The sequence below is a fragment of the Uranotaenia lowii genome, chromosome 3 (genome assembly GCF_029784155.1).
Source record: "Uranotaenia lowii strain MFRU-FL chromosome 3, ASM2978415v1, whole genome shotgun sequence".
Lineage (NCBI taxonomy): Eukaryota > Metazoa > Arthropoda > Insecta > Diptera > Culicidae > Uranotaenia > Uranotaenia lowii.
The window spans coordinates 15,383,113-15,399,017 of record NC_073693.1 but is presented as its reverse complement, the minus strand read 5'-3'; the positions used below and the strand labels follow the sequence as shown (position 1 = coordinate 15,399,017).

At 44.0% G+C, this 15,905-nt stretch overlaps 2 protein-coding genes and 1 pseudogene across 2 annotated transcripts; 1 reads left to right on the top strand and 2 right to left on the bottom strand.

Moving 5' to 3' along the window:
- Positions 1 to 226: 226 nt before the first annotated feature.
- On the bottom strand, positions 227 to 998 carry LOC129751997 (juvenile hormone esterase-like). Its single transcript, XM_055747788.1, has 3 exons — positions 777 to 998; positions 440 to 720; positions 227 to 377 (listed from the first exon to the last, which is right to left on the bottom strand). The coding sequence occupies exons 1-3, from the start codon at positions 996 to 998 to the stop codon at positions 227 to 229; spliced, it is 654 nt and encodes a 217-aa protein (XP_055603763.1).
- Positions 999 to 1,091: 93 nt separating this feature from the next.
- On the bottom strand, positions 1,092 to 2,015 carry LOC129751996 (juvenile hormone esterase-like). Its single transcript, XM_055747787.1, has one exon. The coding sequence runs from the start codon at positions 2,013 to 2,015 to the stop codon at positions 1,092 to 1,094; it is 924 nt and encodes a 307-aa protein (XP_055603762.1).
- A 692-nt stretch (positions 2,016 to 2,707) lies between these two features.
- LOC129751994 (juvenile hormone esterase-like) lies at positions 2,708 to 14,866 on the top strand (annotated as a pseudogene).
- Positions 14,867 to 15,905: the final 1,039 nt, after the last annotated feature.

Genomic DNA, 15,905 nt, shown 5'->3' with positions numbered 1-15,905 from the left:
TGGTGACATGATGGTAGTTGAAATTTCAGGAAATAGATCTGAGGAAAAAAAAAGTTGAAAAATATGCGAACAATTTCGCTTTGTCTACCGGTAAGACTCGAACTCACATCTTGCCCCTTTCCGGGGCAAGTCTGAATAGAAGAGTTAAATGTTAATAGGTTTCTTTTAGCTGGGGTTTTTATTCAAGATTTTTCTTTTAAAAGGTGAGGTTTCCAACTGCCAACTGCTACTGACTGTATAGTTCTCTCCAAAATTCAACCATTTCATCATCGACTCCATAGTCTTCCAGCTTTCCAAGACGTTGGAAGTTTGATTCCGCGTTTGTAAATTCCAAAATGTCACACTCTTGAACGACGCAGTTGTTTGATTTTTCAACCCTGAAAATAAAATAAGTATGTTTTCATAAATCTAAAAAGTTTGAAATTAACTTAAAACATACCCATCGTAGGCAAACCGAACAATATAGTTGACAAAAAGGTCAGCCATCGCGGCTTCTGGTGATCTCGGTTCGTAGTCTGTGAAAAGATCCTTGGCACGAAATAGATAGGCCAGTTCGTCACAATGGCAGACGCCATAGTTGTCATCCGAGTTGGTGTAAAACTTGGAATATGAATGGTTCGATTGAAAGGCAAAATAGTACAAGGACGTTGGAATGTGACCGTCGTCAGACTGGTCGATTGCCTCCGCTAATGGGTACAGAAACATGGATTCTGAGAAAAACTGTAAAAAGGGGCTTAAATTTGTGTTTATTGCTTATTGAAGTGCCCCATACTTACATCTTCAAGTCCTTTTTTGTTGTCTTCGGTGAGCCATCGATTCGAAGAACCACCTGGGAAAAATCGTCTCTTCAGCATCGCACGTGTTTTTTCTGTGTCTTTCGTTTCGATCATTCTTGGGAAATATTGATTAGAAGTTTCGTTGAGCTGATTCAGTAGGGTGTCGTTCGATAGGATTTGTAGTGAGACAAAGGCCGCTTCGTTCTGAACGAATCCTGTCATCCAGGGAACTTTTGGGAATTCACCTCTGGACCAAAGCTGTTGCGAATCTTCGGCCAGGAAAGTTTCATTGTTAGTAAACTTTTCGGCAACAGGTCAATACTGAGTAAGAGGAAACATGTGCCAAAACTTTAGCTTTTCAATACTTTCACAAAGTTCTAGGGCAGTTACGTTCCTCAGGGCTTGGACGAGTTCTTCAGAGGATAATTGATCGGCTGAGGCAATACCGACAGCAGTGGCCTGCTCGCGTACTATTCCAATCTGATCCTCCCTAGGTTTGTTCCAGAATCCTAAGGCATTCCCGCCAAAACTGATCGCCCGAGAAAACAGATCCCTACTCAAGGGACTCATCATGTGCATTTGAACGGCGGCTGCACCAACACTTTGTCCCATCAAAGTCACTGAACTTGGATCACCTCCAAAGCGATCGATATTTCTGTTAACCCATCTTAAAACTGCAGCCTGGTCCTTCAAGCCAAAATTTCCCGGAGCCACGTGGTCATCTGTAGAAAGGAACCCGAAGACCCCCAAACGATATTGCATCAACACGAGAATCACTTTTCCGGAATCCATCAGTCGTTCCGGTCCGTGTTCGCCCATCGAGCTCGATCCTTCCGAATAACCACCTCCATGAATGTAAACCAGGACTGGCAGAGGCTTCTCGCCATTTTCAACCTCTTGATTCGGTCTAAAAACATTTATATATAGGCAATCTTCACTGCCATCTATTGGCTGATTGAGAAAGTAGTAAATCTTCTGGACACAGATGCTCCGCTCAAAGCTGGCATCATATTCACCGGTCCACGGATCCAGGGGCTGAGGGTTTCGGAATCTCAACTCCCCGACCGGGGGTTTGGCGTACGGAATGCCCAAGAATGCTTGGTACCGTTTCGAGGAAAGTCCTTCCAAATATCGACCCCTTAGGCAGCCATCCTGGATACAAACCAAGGGACCGTCTTCTTGGTTTTGAGCCCGAACGATCCCGATCAAAACGACTAGTAACACTCCGGTGGGACACATTTTGAATAATCCAAAATCAAATTTAAATCGAATCGATCACAACTTCTTCTGTTGAACTAAGAACGTTCTAGTCTGGGGTCTTAAAATCATTTTGGTTTACAACTTTAAAACTAAGTTATTTGTTGGTTTACCTTTTGATTGACGTTGAGGCTTTATAAGAATTCAATAAACAGCGTGATTAATCCTTAACAAACACGTGTATGCTTTTCCGTACTGCGGATAGCTATGTACATGGGAGCTACTTCAATTTAAAAAATATATAAAAAATTTCAAACTTTGCAAAAATGATTAAAATTTTATAAAATAAAAAGTGATTAGAAGTTTATTTTGGGTTAAACTTGCAACTTAAGTGCTGCTTTGGGCAACTATCATTAGTGGAAAAAATCTCTAAGTGAACAGTCATAGCTCATTAACGTTTAAATTAATTAACCCTCTGTTTATTGGAGGCTTCTTGTTCTAGTTTGCTCTTCTCCTTGACTGTAGACTGTACGAATAACGCTAGACTGCACGCAAAATGTATGCATGTTATTTGGATCATTTCCACCTACAGTTTGTTTACATGGCTGCAGGCGATGTGAATTGATTCGTAATGAACTTGGTGCAAGGCTCCCTGAAAGTTAAACTTGCCATTCAATATTTGCCAGAACGTGTTCCATTCAAGTTGCAATTGTTCGAATAACTGGAGGTAAAGGATGTCTCCCAGAGTACTTCTGTATAGTTTTTTATTGGTGAATTTCACGCGAGCTTCTGTCCCGTCACCTTCAGTTTGCATCAACGATGGATGTCTGCAGGGTAAAGCACTCAGAACGCTGCGCGGTAAAGAGTACGATGCCTTCCTGGGGGTGCCTTACGCCAAGCCTCCTCTCGGTGAGCTGAGGTTTCGAAATCCCAAGCCCGTTGACCCTTGGCACCCCAAAGTGTACGATGCAAGCTTCGAACGGAGCAAATGTGTCCAGAGATATGATCTCTATCCGAATCAACCGGTTGAAGGAAGCGAAGATTGTTTGTACATCAATGTGTTTCGGCCGAAGCGTGTTAATCCATTGAGGAAACTAGCTGTTATGGTTTTCATCCATGGGGGCTCCTATTTTGGTGGGTCGTCTTCGACCGGAGAGTTTGGTCCAGAAAGGTTTATGGATACCGAGGACGTGATCCTGGTTGTGATTCAATACCGGCTTGGTGTTTTTGGATTCCTGTCTACGGGTGATCACGTGGCTCCTGGGAACTTCGGCCTCAAGGATCAATCGCTAGTCCTTCGATGGGTGAACCAGAACATTGACCGTTTTGGGGGTGACCCGGAGTTGGTGACACTATTCGGGCAAAGTGCAGGTGGTTCCGCGATTCAGTTACATATGATGAGTCCTCTTAGTAGAGGGTTGTTCCATCGGGCTATCAGCATGAGCGGGAGTTCCCAGGCCGGATAGAACAGTCCAGAAGCTGATCCTCTAGGACTAGCTCGGAGGCAAGCTGCAGCTGCTGGAATTTCAGCGGCAGCTGAGATGAGCTCTGAACAGATCGTTGATGCTCTTCGCCAAATAGATGCTTACGATCTGGCCGCTAGCATCGATGGTCTTCACTTCTGGCACGTGTTTCCGGCGATCATCTACAGACCATCAATCGAGAATTTTGTGAACAACGAAACCTTCCTGACCGAGGCTCCCTATGATTTGTGGGCTCAGGGACGTTACATGCAGATTCCGTGGATGTCGGGGGTAGTTCCGAACGAGGGAGCCTCGGAATCGCTCTGGATTGTTACCAATTCGACCCTGTTGCGGCAGTTGAACGAAAACTCCAGGCTGTACTTCCCTCGATTAGCTGGTGCTAATGAAACCGAAAGAGTTCGTGAAATGTTGAGGGAAAGATTCTTCCCAGGAGGCACTGCGGAGCGATGGATCACGGAGGATAATGTCAGAGGTGTAGAAGATGTAAGTTTATCATTCAAACTAAATTTTGTTGCTTTAAATTCACAAAGACTATTCACGAACTCACAGTTGGATAGTTAAACGATTACAAAACAGTGCTTTAAATTTTCAACTTCATGTTAAGCAAAACATGTTTGATTCATTTCAAGTTCTTAAAAGTTCTGTCGGCAACACGATACATAGACAAATCCTGTATCGTTGCAGGGATCTGCTTCTGAAACGACGAAAACTACACCGAAAAAACTTTTCACATTATCGCTACGTGAAAATGTACATAGATTTTTGCCACCCTGAAAATCATGTAGAATCTACGTGAATTTCAGGTAGCAAACAGAGCTCGCGCAGGAAACAGAATTCACGTAATTTTCATGTGTGTTGTGGTTGAATGCCACTTGAAGCGTGTACGTGGAAAAGGAATTCGTTCTGCTACACGTAATTCACGTAGATATTATATTGATATGAACGTAGCGGGTGTTTTATTTCGCATCTTGAATTAAAACATATTTTAAATTCGCAGAGGAGTTTTATTATGTCGAATGAAATTAAAAACACAATGCACATATTTTTCACTTCAATAGTAACTGTAGTTTACCACTTTAACTGCACATTAACATTTCAGCAATTTTATTAAGACACTACCGATGAAATGGCAATTGATGAGCCGCGGATGCTGGGCGTCCCAATTCCAAATCCTATAAAAATAACAAAAAATGTGAACAACAACGATAATACCAAATTCTTACTACTTACGAAAAAATCTGCTTTCCCATCACAGAATGTCTCGCTGTCTTCCAGCCCGAATTGTTGATCTACGCCATATTGAATAGTGTATTCTTTCACATAGATTCTACGTGAATGATCCATTCAGAGTTACGTGAATATCACATAGAATTCATCAAACCCGTCTATACCTGGCGGATCACTGGATTTTCACATAGAACGAATGTGTCTATGTTTTTACCGCATACAACCAAGTGAATTTCACGTAAAGGTCACGTGATTTTCTAATAATTTTTAAATGCTTCACGTAAATCGATCAAAAATTCACGTAATGAGCGCTTACGTGAAAATCCAGGTGAATATAACGTTTCCTTTTCGGCTGAGTGTACAGCAATTGGGCGTTATACGACACCTTATTCGTTCCTATACGGATCCCTGCAACGATACAGGACTTGTCTTAGTATTGTTTTTTTATTAGAGACGTTTTAACCTACACTGGTTATTCGCGTCTTGTCTAAACATAAAAAAATACAATATTTTGCAAATTTTTAGTTAACCTATTGCTTTCACAAAGTTTAAAAATATATCTTCCTGTTTCCCTACATTTTTAAGTAAATTCTTCATGTCCAAATGCTGTTCTCTAAAATATTGTTTCCTAATTCTTTCGAATTTTTTACAATGTAAAAATAAGTGGGTGATTGATAATTTTTCACTACAACCTAAGCACAGGGGAGCATTCGATTGTGGTGTTGGGAGATAATCGTGTGTTAGTCGTTTGTGACCTTTTCTAATCCTTGTCAGTATGCGTTGTTCGTACTGATTATCTCGATCATTCCATTTGGCTACTTTGTCTTTAATCCCATTTAATTGTGTACCCGGATTGTATGCACTCCACTCCAACTGCCAAGCTTCCCAAATAATTCGTTCTGGATATCGCACTGCATCAACTCTTGGAGTTTTCTTATAGGTCATATCTGAGAGTCTACCTCTGTTGGCTAAGGAGTCAGCTGCTTCATTACCTGGGATCACTACATGCCCTGGAACCCACACCAGAATTATGTCCTTTTTAACACGTTCGTCGCCACGCTCATTTTGATAGCTTTACTTGCCGGGCCCAAAGAAATTTTCGGAGCGAGAAAGAAAAGAGGGAGATTCCAAGATTACAAACGTGTGGCTTAACTGAGCGGCTAACTTGAGTAAGAGAGCGTCACACGTTTTTTTATGTAACGGGGCCCCCCAAGAAATACACCCGTCACCCGAATATGGGTGACATGGCGACGAACGTGTTAAGGGCCGCTCTTTCACATGCTTGGATCCATGAGTTTTTAGAGTTGCCAGTTTCAATGGCCCTTAAACTGCTTGCACTATGGGAGAAGATTACTGTTTTGGTATTTTCTGAGGCGTTTTGTATAGCAATACGAATGGCCATTAGCTCCGCAGATAGAACCGAACATTCATCGTTTATTCTACCTCTGATTTCAAAAGAATCTGAGTAAACTCCATAACCAACCAAACCATCTTTTTTTGAACCATTTGTAAACATCTTGTTATAATCAGCATATTTTTCTTCGGTTTTAGATCTAAAAACAGCTAATGCTTTAGTTGGATTTTCCCCAGCTCTTATCACTCGTTGAATACACCAATCCACCTTAATCGGTTGGTGGTTCCATGGTTGAGAACCGCTGTATCTCAGGCGTGCAATTTTAGGAAAATTTGATCCCGTTATAGCTCCAAAAGAACACTTAACCCTTTTAAAGAAAGCAAGATTCTTTTCATTTCTAGTCTATGTATTGTGTGACCAAAATATATTTGCAAAATGTTAGTAAATCTCGTTTTAAGCTTTTTTTGCCCTGAGAGCATAGGAGATTAAAGCTTTAATCTGAAGAAAAAAGCTTAAATCTGAGGAAAAAAGCTTAAATCTGACATAAATTGTAAATCGTTGCACAGATCTGTTCCTATCGAAAGAATGCGAGAGAGCGCAAGATTTTGCTCTCATAGGCTTCAAATCGTTGCCAGCAACAATATTTTTCAGTTCTCTCATTGGTCAATACTGAAACCAATTCCCATCTGAGTTTTAGCCATCTGGATGCACTGCTCAATCATTTCAAAATTTATAAACATGGCGGACTTTCTATCATATCCGATTCAAATTGACTTCAGACGACATTTATACGATCGAAATGATTTTCCCTTAAACCGTGTAAATGGATAGCAGGCCGAGGGAGTCAAAAAGGCTTATCAGACACCTCAGAACTAGTCGTTTTGTTGGAGCGGAAGAAGACGACATCGCTGCCTTAAGTTCCGCTGGTAGCTCTGTGTGGAATTTTAGGACATCCTCTCGCAGTATCGCCATATTAATCACAAAACGCGTTCGATCCTATCGATCTCAAGGCTAAGTGTTTTGGTTCCGATCGAAGACGTTTGTCTCAGTTTCTCCAATATTTTTGGACGATTGGGTGGAGTTGAAACCCAGCTCGCGTGTAGATAGTTTGAACTTGGACCTGTTCTGCTTCCTCAACTTGCTCAAGACTGTCGTAGTAATCGTCCACATATGTCCCTTGCGCAATTCCAATCACTGCTCTCGGAAATTGATCGGCGAAGTCCGCAGCGTTCCGGTTCTTGCCGTATTGTGCAAAGACAGGTGAGCATGTTGATCCGAAAGTTGCGACGTCCATAACGAAGGTTTCAGTTGGTTTTTCGGGGTCCACGCGCCATAGGAAACGATGAGGCGATCTTCGTGGCGAATGACTACTTGGTGGTACACATCCTTGATGTCGGCTGAAATACCTACCTGGAAATGGCGGAGCCGGAACAGCACTGATGGTAGGGAGGTTAGTTGATCTGGACCTCTCAGGAGCATGGAGTTCAGCGACACACCGCACACTTTGGTCGCTGCATCCCGAATCAGCCTAACCTCGTCAGGCTTCCTCGGGTTTGTTACGGCTCCCAGTGGCAAGTACTACACGCGTCAAGGATCTCCAGCTCTAAACTCCTTCTCCGTGGCATGATGCGCGTAGCCTTTCATCATGTAACCGTCGGTCTGCTTCACAAGATTCTTCCGAAGCTCTGGATCTCGCTGCATTTGACGGGCTAGACAGGCCGATCGCTTTTCTGCCATCTCGAAGTGGTCGAATCTCCGAAGCAGCCCTGTTTCCGATGCGCCTTGTTGTTGCCTCGAGAATCTTCAAAGCTCGCTGTTGTTCACTTGAAATCAACTCGATACTTGGTTTCGGTGCAATGTTCTCTGTGCCAAAAAAAATTCTTTGACCAAGGAGTGGAGAGGTGCAGGTCGCGATGCCGATGAGTAGCTTCAGGGAATTGCCTTCTTATAGCTCTTGATGGGAAGCCGAGATACATTTCCTGCCCACGTCAAATAAAACGGCTGCTTTACTTCCTCGACGTTCAGCTGCTCAAACAGGCTCTCTTTCATCATAGTGAGCGATGATCCGATCATTCTCCATGGAAACAACTGGGCTGGCATTAGAAGAGGAAGGCGCATGAGGATTATGAAGAAAAGGATGACGACGATTGTTGCAACCATCGACCTTACAACAACCGGGTACGCGGCATGGTCTTCGACCGTGAGAGTTGAGACAATTACGGTACATTTTTTGGTTCTGCGCGAAGCGCCATCGACCGTCGACGTCAAAGCTCTTGAACGCTGCACAATCTTTCACGAGCTTTAGATGAAGCACCATTGGAAATGGTAAGTGACTGTGGAAGCCTGCATCCAGTACAGAGCCAGGGGCGGGACGCTTGCGCTTGCGGGAGTAGCTTGCGTGTGTGTATGGATTGAAACGACCCTTGGTTATCCGACACGAGCGTGCACGCGAGAAAGTAAGTCGGTCAGTGAGTGCGAGCGGGTAAGCGAGATTAAAGTATGGGGAATGGTGGAAAGTTTGGCATCAGGGTGTTGAGAGCTGCCTGCGCAAAGCATTGACTTCAATTAAAAATCCCTCATCAATATCGCTCAATATCAACCTAGACGGTCTGCCAATCCATAAGAGCAGTTCAAAGAACTAACTAAGAACTAACTGCATTGATTTGTAATAACGTGCCTCTTGGAGAAGGAGCTGCTCTTCTTTAACGCACGCACCGGACCTCAATCGACACTACTATTTGCACGACGCTACTATTTGCACGACGCTACTATTTGCACGACGCTCTTGCCCTGTTGCGGCTCGACGTACTCCCAGTGGCTCTTTTTTTTATTAGTTGATCACCGAGGTGGTAAATCCTTTTTACGGATTGCATTCCAAGGCACGGCGAGCGACCGAGTCCCCCCAGTATGCTACTCTGGGTCCATGGGTGCAATTGGACGACTCATGATACTATGCACCCCTACACCATAAAGTGCACGTGGAGGCTCTGGCCATAATTCCCATCCGGACCTGCATCGAAGGCTATACCCGAGATGGGAAACCAAGTCCGCGCTTAAGCGCTCATCGGCAACTCCAGTTCGATTCAAAACTCAACATGTATACCCTGCCTCTTGCTACGGTTCAAGACTAAGGACTTCTCCTCTGACGACTCGAGGTCCGGCCTTTACTCGGAACTCGAGACTCGCTTGGTTCCCACGACTATCGTGCGCTCCGCCTCTGTTCAAGACCACTGTAAGAGACCAATGACCTCTCCTCTAATGACTCGAGATCTTGACTCCGCTTGGCTTGGCTCGATGCCCTCTCCTCTTTGCCCGTCCGTGTGCCGATCGAAAGCAGCTTATCCTGGACACGCGCCTGTCACAGCACACGTCCGGGGCTTTACGAAAGACTACTCGAATGATTCCCGGCGAAGAATTCATCCTACACCGGCTCAGGTGACTCACCCGCCGACGACGTTAAGCCACCCTACCCGAGAGTATTTCGCGGCGTAAATACTCTTCCCCCTACGAGTTCGACTACGAAGAACCTACGGGTCTTAGATGTTTGCGACTCAGATGAATCCCGACGGTGATGTCATCGTACCTGAGTCGAGTGGCTCATCCGACGGCGACGTTAGACCACTCTACCCGAGAGTACTCCGCGGCGTGAATACTCTTCTACCTACAAGTTCGACTGCGGAGAAGGTCATGTCTTATACCTACAGCCTCCGTCGCAGAGGGCGCGTTCGACTCGGATACCACACCCCCCCCCCACCGGTAACGTTGGAGGTATCCTACACACAGACGCGCGACGTACCTAGCAGCTCGGCATACGCAGAAGGTAAAGTCGGCATACGCAGCTCTGCGACGTAGTTCCACCTCCCCGTGGTGCAGAGTGGAAACGTGTCTGCAAGTCCGGCGTATTGCAGATGTACGGCCAAGAGAACTACACCAAACCCACTAGAGGCCGTCGACGGGTCTGCCAAACCCGCCCGGAAGAAGTGGTGCACCCGGGTACTTAGGTACCAGTTCTTGGGTGTGTGCGTGATGGTCCAACACGCTTTCGGGGGGTCATGACCCTGATATGCGGATGCAACCGGAGGGGTTTTGCGCTTCGGTGGGTATAGACCCGACTCGCTAAATGAGTAGATGCGCAAAGTGGTGGCCAATGGTGGGCCGATCACTTAGGGACGTGTTTACACGTCAGTGTCCGAGAGGCACATTTTGCCGGAGGTGTCAGGGTTCGACACGCGTTTCGGGAATTGATGCGCCTGAACCGCGAGTGTGACCTGATGACGGCGTTCTATAGCTCGATCTGCGCTTCGGGTGGTCAAGCGCCCGACTTGAAGATCGGGTAGTTGCGCTGAGTGGTGACTTAAGTCAACACTATTTGTGAGTTCAGAGGAGTCTGAGTCCTACACGTGGCTTAGGGGGCTTACCCCTCCTACCCGCGTGTTTGAACAGAGAAAGTGTCGTCGACAACTCGCTTTGTGTTTCTGGATCTTGGACTGGATTCACAAAGTTAGTAGTTGCGCTGTGTGGGGACCTCATTCACACGATGAGATGTCGGATCCTAACTCGTCAGAGGAGGGATTGAGCATCGAGTTGTATTAGAATGAGGCATTGCTGGTAGAGGATTCGGAAACGAGTATTGCCTTGGAGCGCACTAGCGCGAATTGACCTCCCACTATTGAAGTAAAGTGTGTCAAACAGTTCGAGGTGGGAACAAAGGTCAGTGGCCCCAGGTGGACTTTATGACGTAGGGGGTACAGTGTTCCTTAGCATTGTATCATGAGTCGTCCAATTGCACCCATGGACCCAGAGTAGCAAATCGGGGAGACGCGGTGGCTCGCCGTGCCTTGGAATGCAATCCGTAAATTGGATTTACCACCTGGGTTAACAACTAATAAAAAAGAAGAAGGTAAAGTCTTATCTTTGTATGCTTTACTGCCAGGGTCGGACGCACACTACTCAGATGCTCCCGACGAAGGAGCCACCCTACATCATTCGCGGACTGGTGCTGGTTCCAACTCCTCTGCAGAGCAGTCATGATCCGGGTGAACCCATCGATGACCACGCGGCAAGTATTGACATCCTCACACATCCTCCGCACGATGTTGTCGGCTGTCGTGTCTGATCCGCAGGCGGCAAGCATGTTAGCACGTGCCCCTTCGAACCTCGGACAGTTGAACACTACGTGCTCTGGTGTCTCTATTATGTCACCGGATGACGAGGCCACGTGTCCAAACCGATGGTGATACTGCATGAAACATCCGTGACCAGTCAAGAACTGTGTCATGCAGAAATCCACCTCTCCATGTCTCCGGTCCATCCAGGATCCGATGATAGGGATCAACTTTTGTCAGCATGTTGAGGTACAACTTCCTAGCACGAGTTTTGGTGTACTTGTTTTATTTCTCGTCGTGATTAGGGGCCTTTTGTACCTTGAACGTTCGAAGCCTAGCTTTAGTTTTGGCCTTCTGGACAAAACTTCGGTTTAGGTGTAGCTTCTTAGCCACATCCCGAACGGAGGCGTTCGGGTTTCAGTTGAAGGCCCAAATTACGCGGTTGTGATTTTTGGTGTGGTACGGAATACTTTTTCCTTCACTTCTAGGCTTCCGATCGGTAGTCAATCGTTCCTCAAACCGTTTAACCACTCGCAACACCGTGGAATTCGCCGATTCCTAACGTTTTAGCGATGGAACGATGCGAGATATCCTTGTTCTCGTGAGGAATGCGCAAAACTTTATCACGCACGGGCTGTTCTTTCGACTCCATTTCCGCGAATTTTGATCGCAGGATTTTGAAACTTGCAGGATATAAACAATGCACGATGAACTAAATCCACCCAAATTTTCATTAAATTCTACCCAACGGTTAAAAAGTTAGAGCAATGTCATAGTGTGGCAATTTCATCGTGGACCCCCTTTAGTGGGTCTCAGTCCTCCAACAACCTCTCAGTAGCTACGATTAAATTACTTTCTTTGATTTCCTCACTAATGAATGACACTAAGACCTTTCATCTGGACCAATGGATTCTCCGGTTACAATGTATTCGGCCGAACGAAATTTCTGGGCACCTGTCCGGTGACCTCCAGTGTTTCCTAGTTTGACGACCTCTCCCTGGTTTTCTGGTCCGACGACATTCCAGCTGTGTCCAGGTCCGACAACCTTCCTCGCTGACCTTCCAACGGAGCCGGCATAATGACCTTCCAGTGGCTCTGGTTCCAACCTTGATGACCTGCGATTCTCCGGTCGTCTGGCTTATGAGCCAAACACGCAGCCACTAGGCTAAACGTCCGCCCAACTTGGCGTTCTATTTAATAGTGAAATATTTCCATGGTAACAATTATAATGGATTACTAAAAATGTGTTTGTTGTTATTTGTCTCATAGATTGTTACGATCAGAGAAATCTCAACAGTCTTCTGCATTTCACTTGGGCTAACAACCTATTGCAGGGCAGCTGTTATTAAAACAACTTGTTTGATTGGACTTTGGTCATAAAATAAAATTATTGGAATTGTTAAACTTTGTGAACCTTAATTATTCGACTATACACAGCAATTTCTTGAAAATATTTTTCGTTGCACAGCTTTGAGCTACAAAGTTGCGTGGCGAAAATATCGTGAAAAAAAACCTTTAGTAAACATGTAAAGCTCATGAGCGCTTAGATAAAAAAAACACCCTCGTTCCATAGAGGTTCCATGCTCTCGTTGGATCACCTTGACTGAACACATGTAGCATGTAGGTCCTACAGTGTAAGCACATGTAAACATGTGTGCTGATTCTCTAAGAACTTGGTGCGAAGCTCATCGGGTGTAGCATCTGTAAGTCAGCTATAAAATACTAAAAACCTGTCAAAACATTATTTATTCAGGTGCCAATTGTTCGCATAGCAAGAGGCAATCATGTATCGGGAAATTGTTTTGATAAGCCTACTGTTGTTTAATTACTTGTTGATAGCTGTCGCACAAACTTCAGTTTGCATTCCCGATGGATGTCTCCAGGGTAAAACACTGAAGACACTTCGCGGCAAAGAGTACGATGCGTTCCTGGGGGTGCCATACGCTAAGCCACCCCTAGGTGAGCTGAGATTCCGGAATCCCAAGCCTGTTGATCCGTGGTCTCCCAAGGTTTACGATGCGACATTCGAACGAAGCAAATGTGCTCAAAGAAATGATATTTATCCGAACCAACCCATTGAAGGGAGTGAAGATTGTTTGTACATTAATGTGTTTCGGCCGAAGGGTGTTAATCCCTTGAAAAAACTCGCCGTCATGGTTTTCATCCATGGGGGATTGTTCAGTGGCCAGTCGGCATGGACCGGAGAGTTTGGTCCAGAAAGGTTTATGGATACTGAGGACGTGATCATAGTTGTGATGCAATACCGACTAGGAGTTTTTGGATTCCTGACAACGGGAGACCACGCGGCTCCTGGAAACTTCGGTCTCAAGGACCAATCCTTAGTTCTTCGATGGGTGAACCAGAATATCGATCGTTTCGGAGGTGATCCAGGTTTGGTGACATTGTTCGGTGTAAGTGCCGGTGCTGCCGCAGTACAGTTGCACATGATGAGTCCTTTGAGTAAAGGGTTGTTCCATAGAGCTATCAGCATGAGCGGAAGTTCACAGGCCGGGTGGAATACGCCACAAAGTGACCCTCTAGGACTAGCTCGAAGGCAAGCTGTTGCTGCCGGAATTTCAGCGGCAGCTGAGATGAGCTCTCAGCAGGTCGTTGATGCTCTACGCAAAGTAGATCCTTACGATTTGATGGCTAGCGTTGATAAGCTCCACTTTTGGCATATTTATCCGTTGATGGTTCACCGTCTAGGGGTCGAACATTTCGTGGACAATGGCACGTTCCTGAGCGAAGCTCCCTATGATTTGTGGGCTCAGGGACGGTACATGCAGATCCCATGGATGTCTGGCGTTGTCCCCAACGAAGGAGCGGCTGAATCTCTTTGGATTGAAACCAACGCCACTCTGTTGCGGCAGCTGAATGAAAACTCAAGGCTGTACTTCCCTAGGCTAGTCGGAGCAAATGAAACCGATAAAGTTCGAGAAATGTTGAGGGAAAGGTTCTTCCCAGGGGGCACTGCAGAGCGTTGGATCACGGAGCAGAATGTTAGAGGAATAGAAGCTGTAAGTTACTTTAAAACAATCGAACATGGTCAAGTTTTGTTGTTGCATATTTACCAGGAATGGGTAAAGTAAATGTCATTCTCTCACGTTGACGTTCTTCAGAGATGAAATCAAGGTTCAACCAGGAACCCAAATCAATTCGAAGGTGCCTTTGAGTATAAACTTCTTTTTTATGCTTTCCTATCCACAGCTCTTCTCGGAATCGGCCATCGCGTACCCGTTTGCGTTGTCCATGCAGCAGTACCTGGCTCGCCAAGATCCCGCCAAACATCCGGTCGCCCTGTACAACTTTACCTTCCGGGGTGACCATTCCTATTCCTGGTATTACTCGAACACCCTGATCGATTTTGGCGTGTGCCATTCGGACGATCTGTCCTATCTGTTCCGGGCCCGGGAAATGTTCCCGGACTACGAACCGGACTCGCCGGAAGCGCTGATGTCCTCGATTTTGGTCGACGATTACGTCCGCTTTGCCAACAATGGGTATGCGTTGAAGTTCAAAAGTGTTGAAAAAATTTGAAAATTTATTGATTTCATTCTATTTTTTATTTTTAGAGTTGAACGGAACAGTTGCGTAGGAAACCTATGTTACATCAAGGAGTACACCAATTCGAAGGATTCTCCGAGGGAACCGGTTAAGATTGACTTCCGGGTAGGATTCGACGAGGAGATGGTTGCTTTCTGGAGGGAAATCTACGGTCAATGAGCAGATAAAGGAACTTGCAATCAAATGCCATGAGCAAACAATAAGTTTAAAGAAGTTTAATTTTAAATACAAATGAGGTGTTTCAATTCTGTTTGAAGAATAAACAGAATGGACGTATATTTAAACCCTCTAATTATCTGATTCTGAAAATCTTATAAATCCTTTTTCAAATTTCTGTCCTAAAATAGGATATTTTTATAAACGTTTTTCTTTCTGTAAATTTAATTATTAATTTAAGATGAAATTTTGCAATCAAATTTTAACACTGAAACATACATCTGCTTACCGAAAAAAGGAAATAAAAATTAAACCAAAAATGACAAAAATGACAAAAATGACAAAAATGACAAAAATGACAAAAATGACAAAAATGACAAAAATGACAAAAATGACAAAAATGACAAAAATGACAAAAATGACAAAAATGACAAAAATGACAAAAATGACAAAAATGACAAAAATGACAAAAATGACAAAAATGACAAAAATGACAAAAATGACAAAAATGACAAAAATGACAAAAATGACAAAAATGACAAAAATGACAAAAATGACAAAAATGACAAAAATGACAAAAATGACAAAAATGACAAAAATGACAAAAATGACAAAAATGACAAAAATGACAAAAATGACAAAAATGACAAAAATGACAAAAATGACAAAAATGACAAAAATGACAAAAATGACAAAAATGACAAAAATGACAAAAATGACAAAAATGACAAAAATGACAAAAATGACAAAAATGACAAAAATGACAAAAATGACAAAAATGACAAAAATGACAAAAATGACAAAAATGACAAAAATGACAAAAATGACAAAAATGACAAAAATGACAAAAATGACAAAAATGACAAAAATGACAAAAATGACAAAAATGACAAAAATGACAAAAATGACAAAAATGACAAAAATGACAAAAATGACAAAAATGACAAAAATGACAAAAATGACAAAAATGACAAAAATGACAAAAATGACAAAAATGACAAAAATGACAAAAATTACAAAAATTACAAAAATGACAAAAATG

Excerpts from the sequence above, each read along its gene's own strand:
- LOC129751997 (XM_055747788.1), bottom strand. The coding sequence starts at position 998 with ATGACAGGATTCGTTCAGAACGAAGCGGCCTTTGTCTCACTACAAATC. Across the intron at positions 721-776 it reads ACAAAAAAGGACTTGAAGAT|TTTTTCTCAGAATCCATGTT; the intron begins GTAAGTATGGGG and ends CCCTTTTTACAG. Across the intron at positions 378-439 it reads GTTCGGTTTGCCTACGATGG|GGTTGAAAAATCAAACAACT; the intron begins GTATGTTTTAAG and ends TTTTATTTTCAG.
- LOC129751996 (XM_055747787.1), bottom strand. The coding sequence starts at position 2,015 with ATGTGTCCCACCGGAGTGTTACTAGTCGTTTTGATCGGGATCGTTCGG.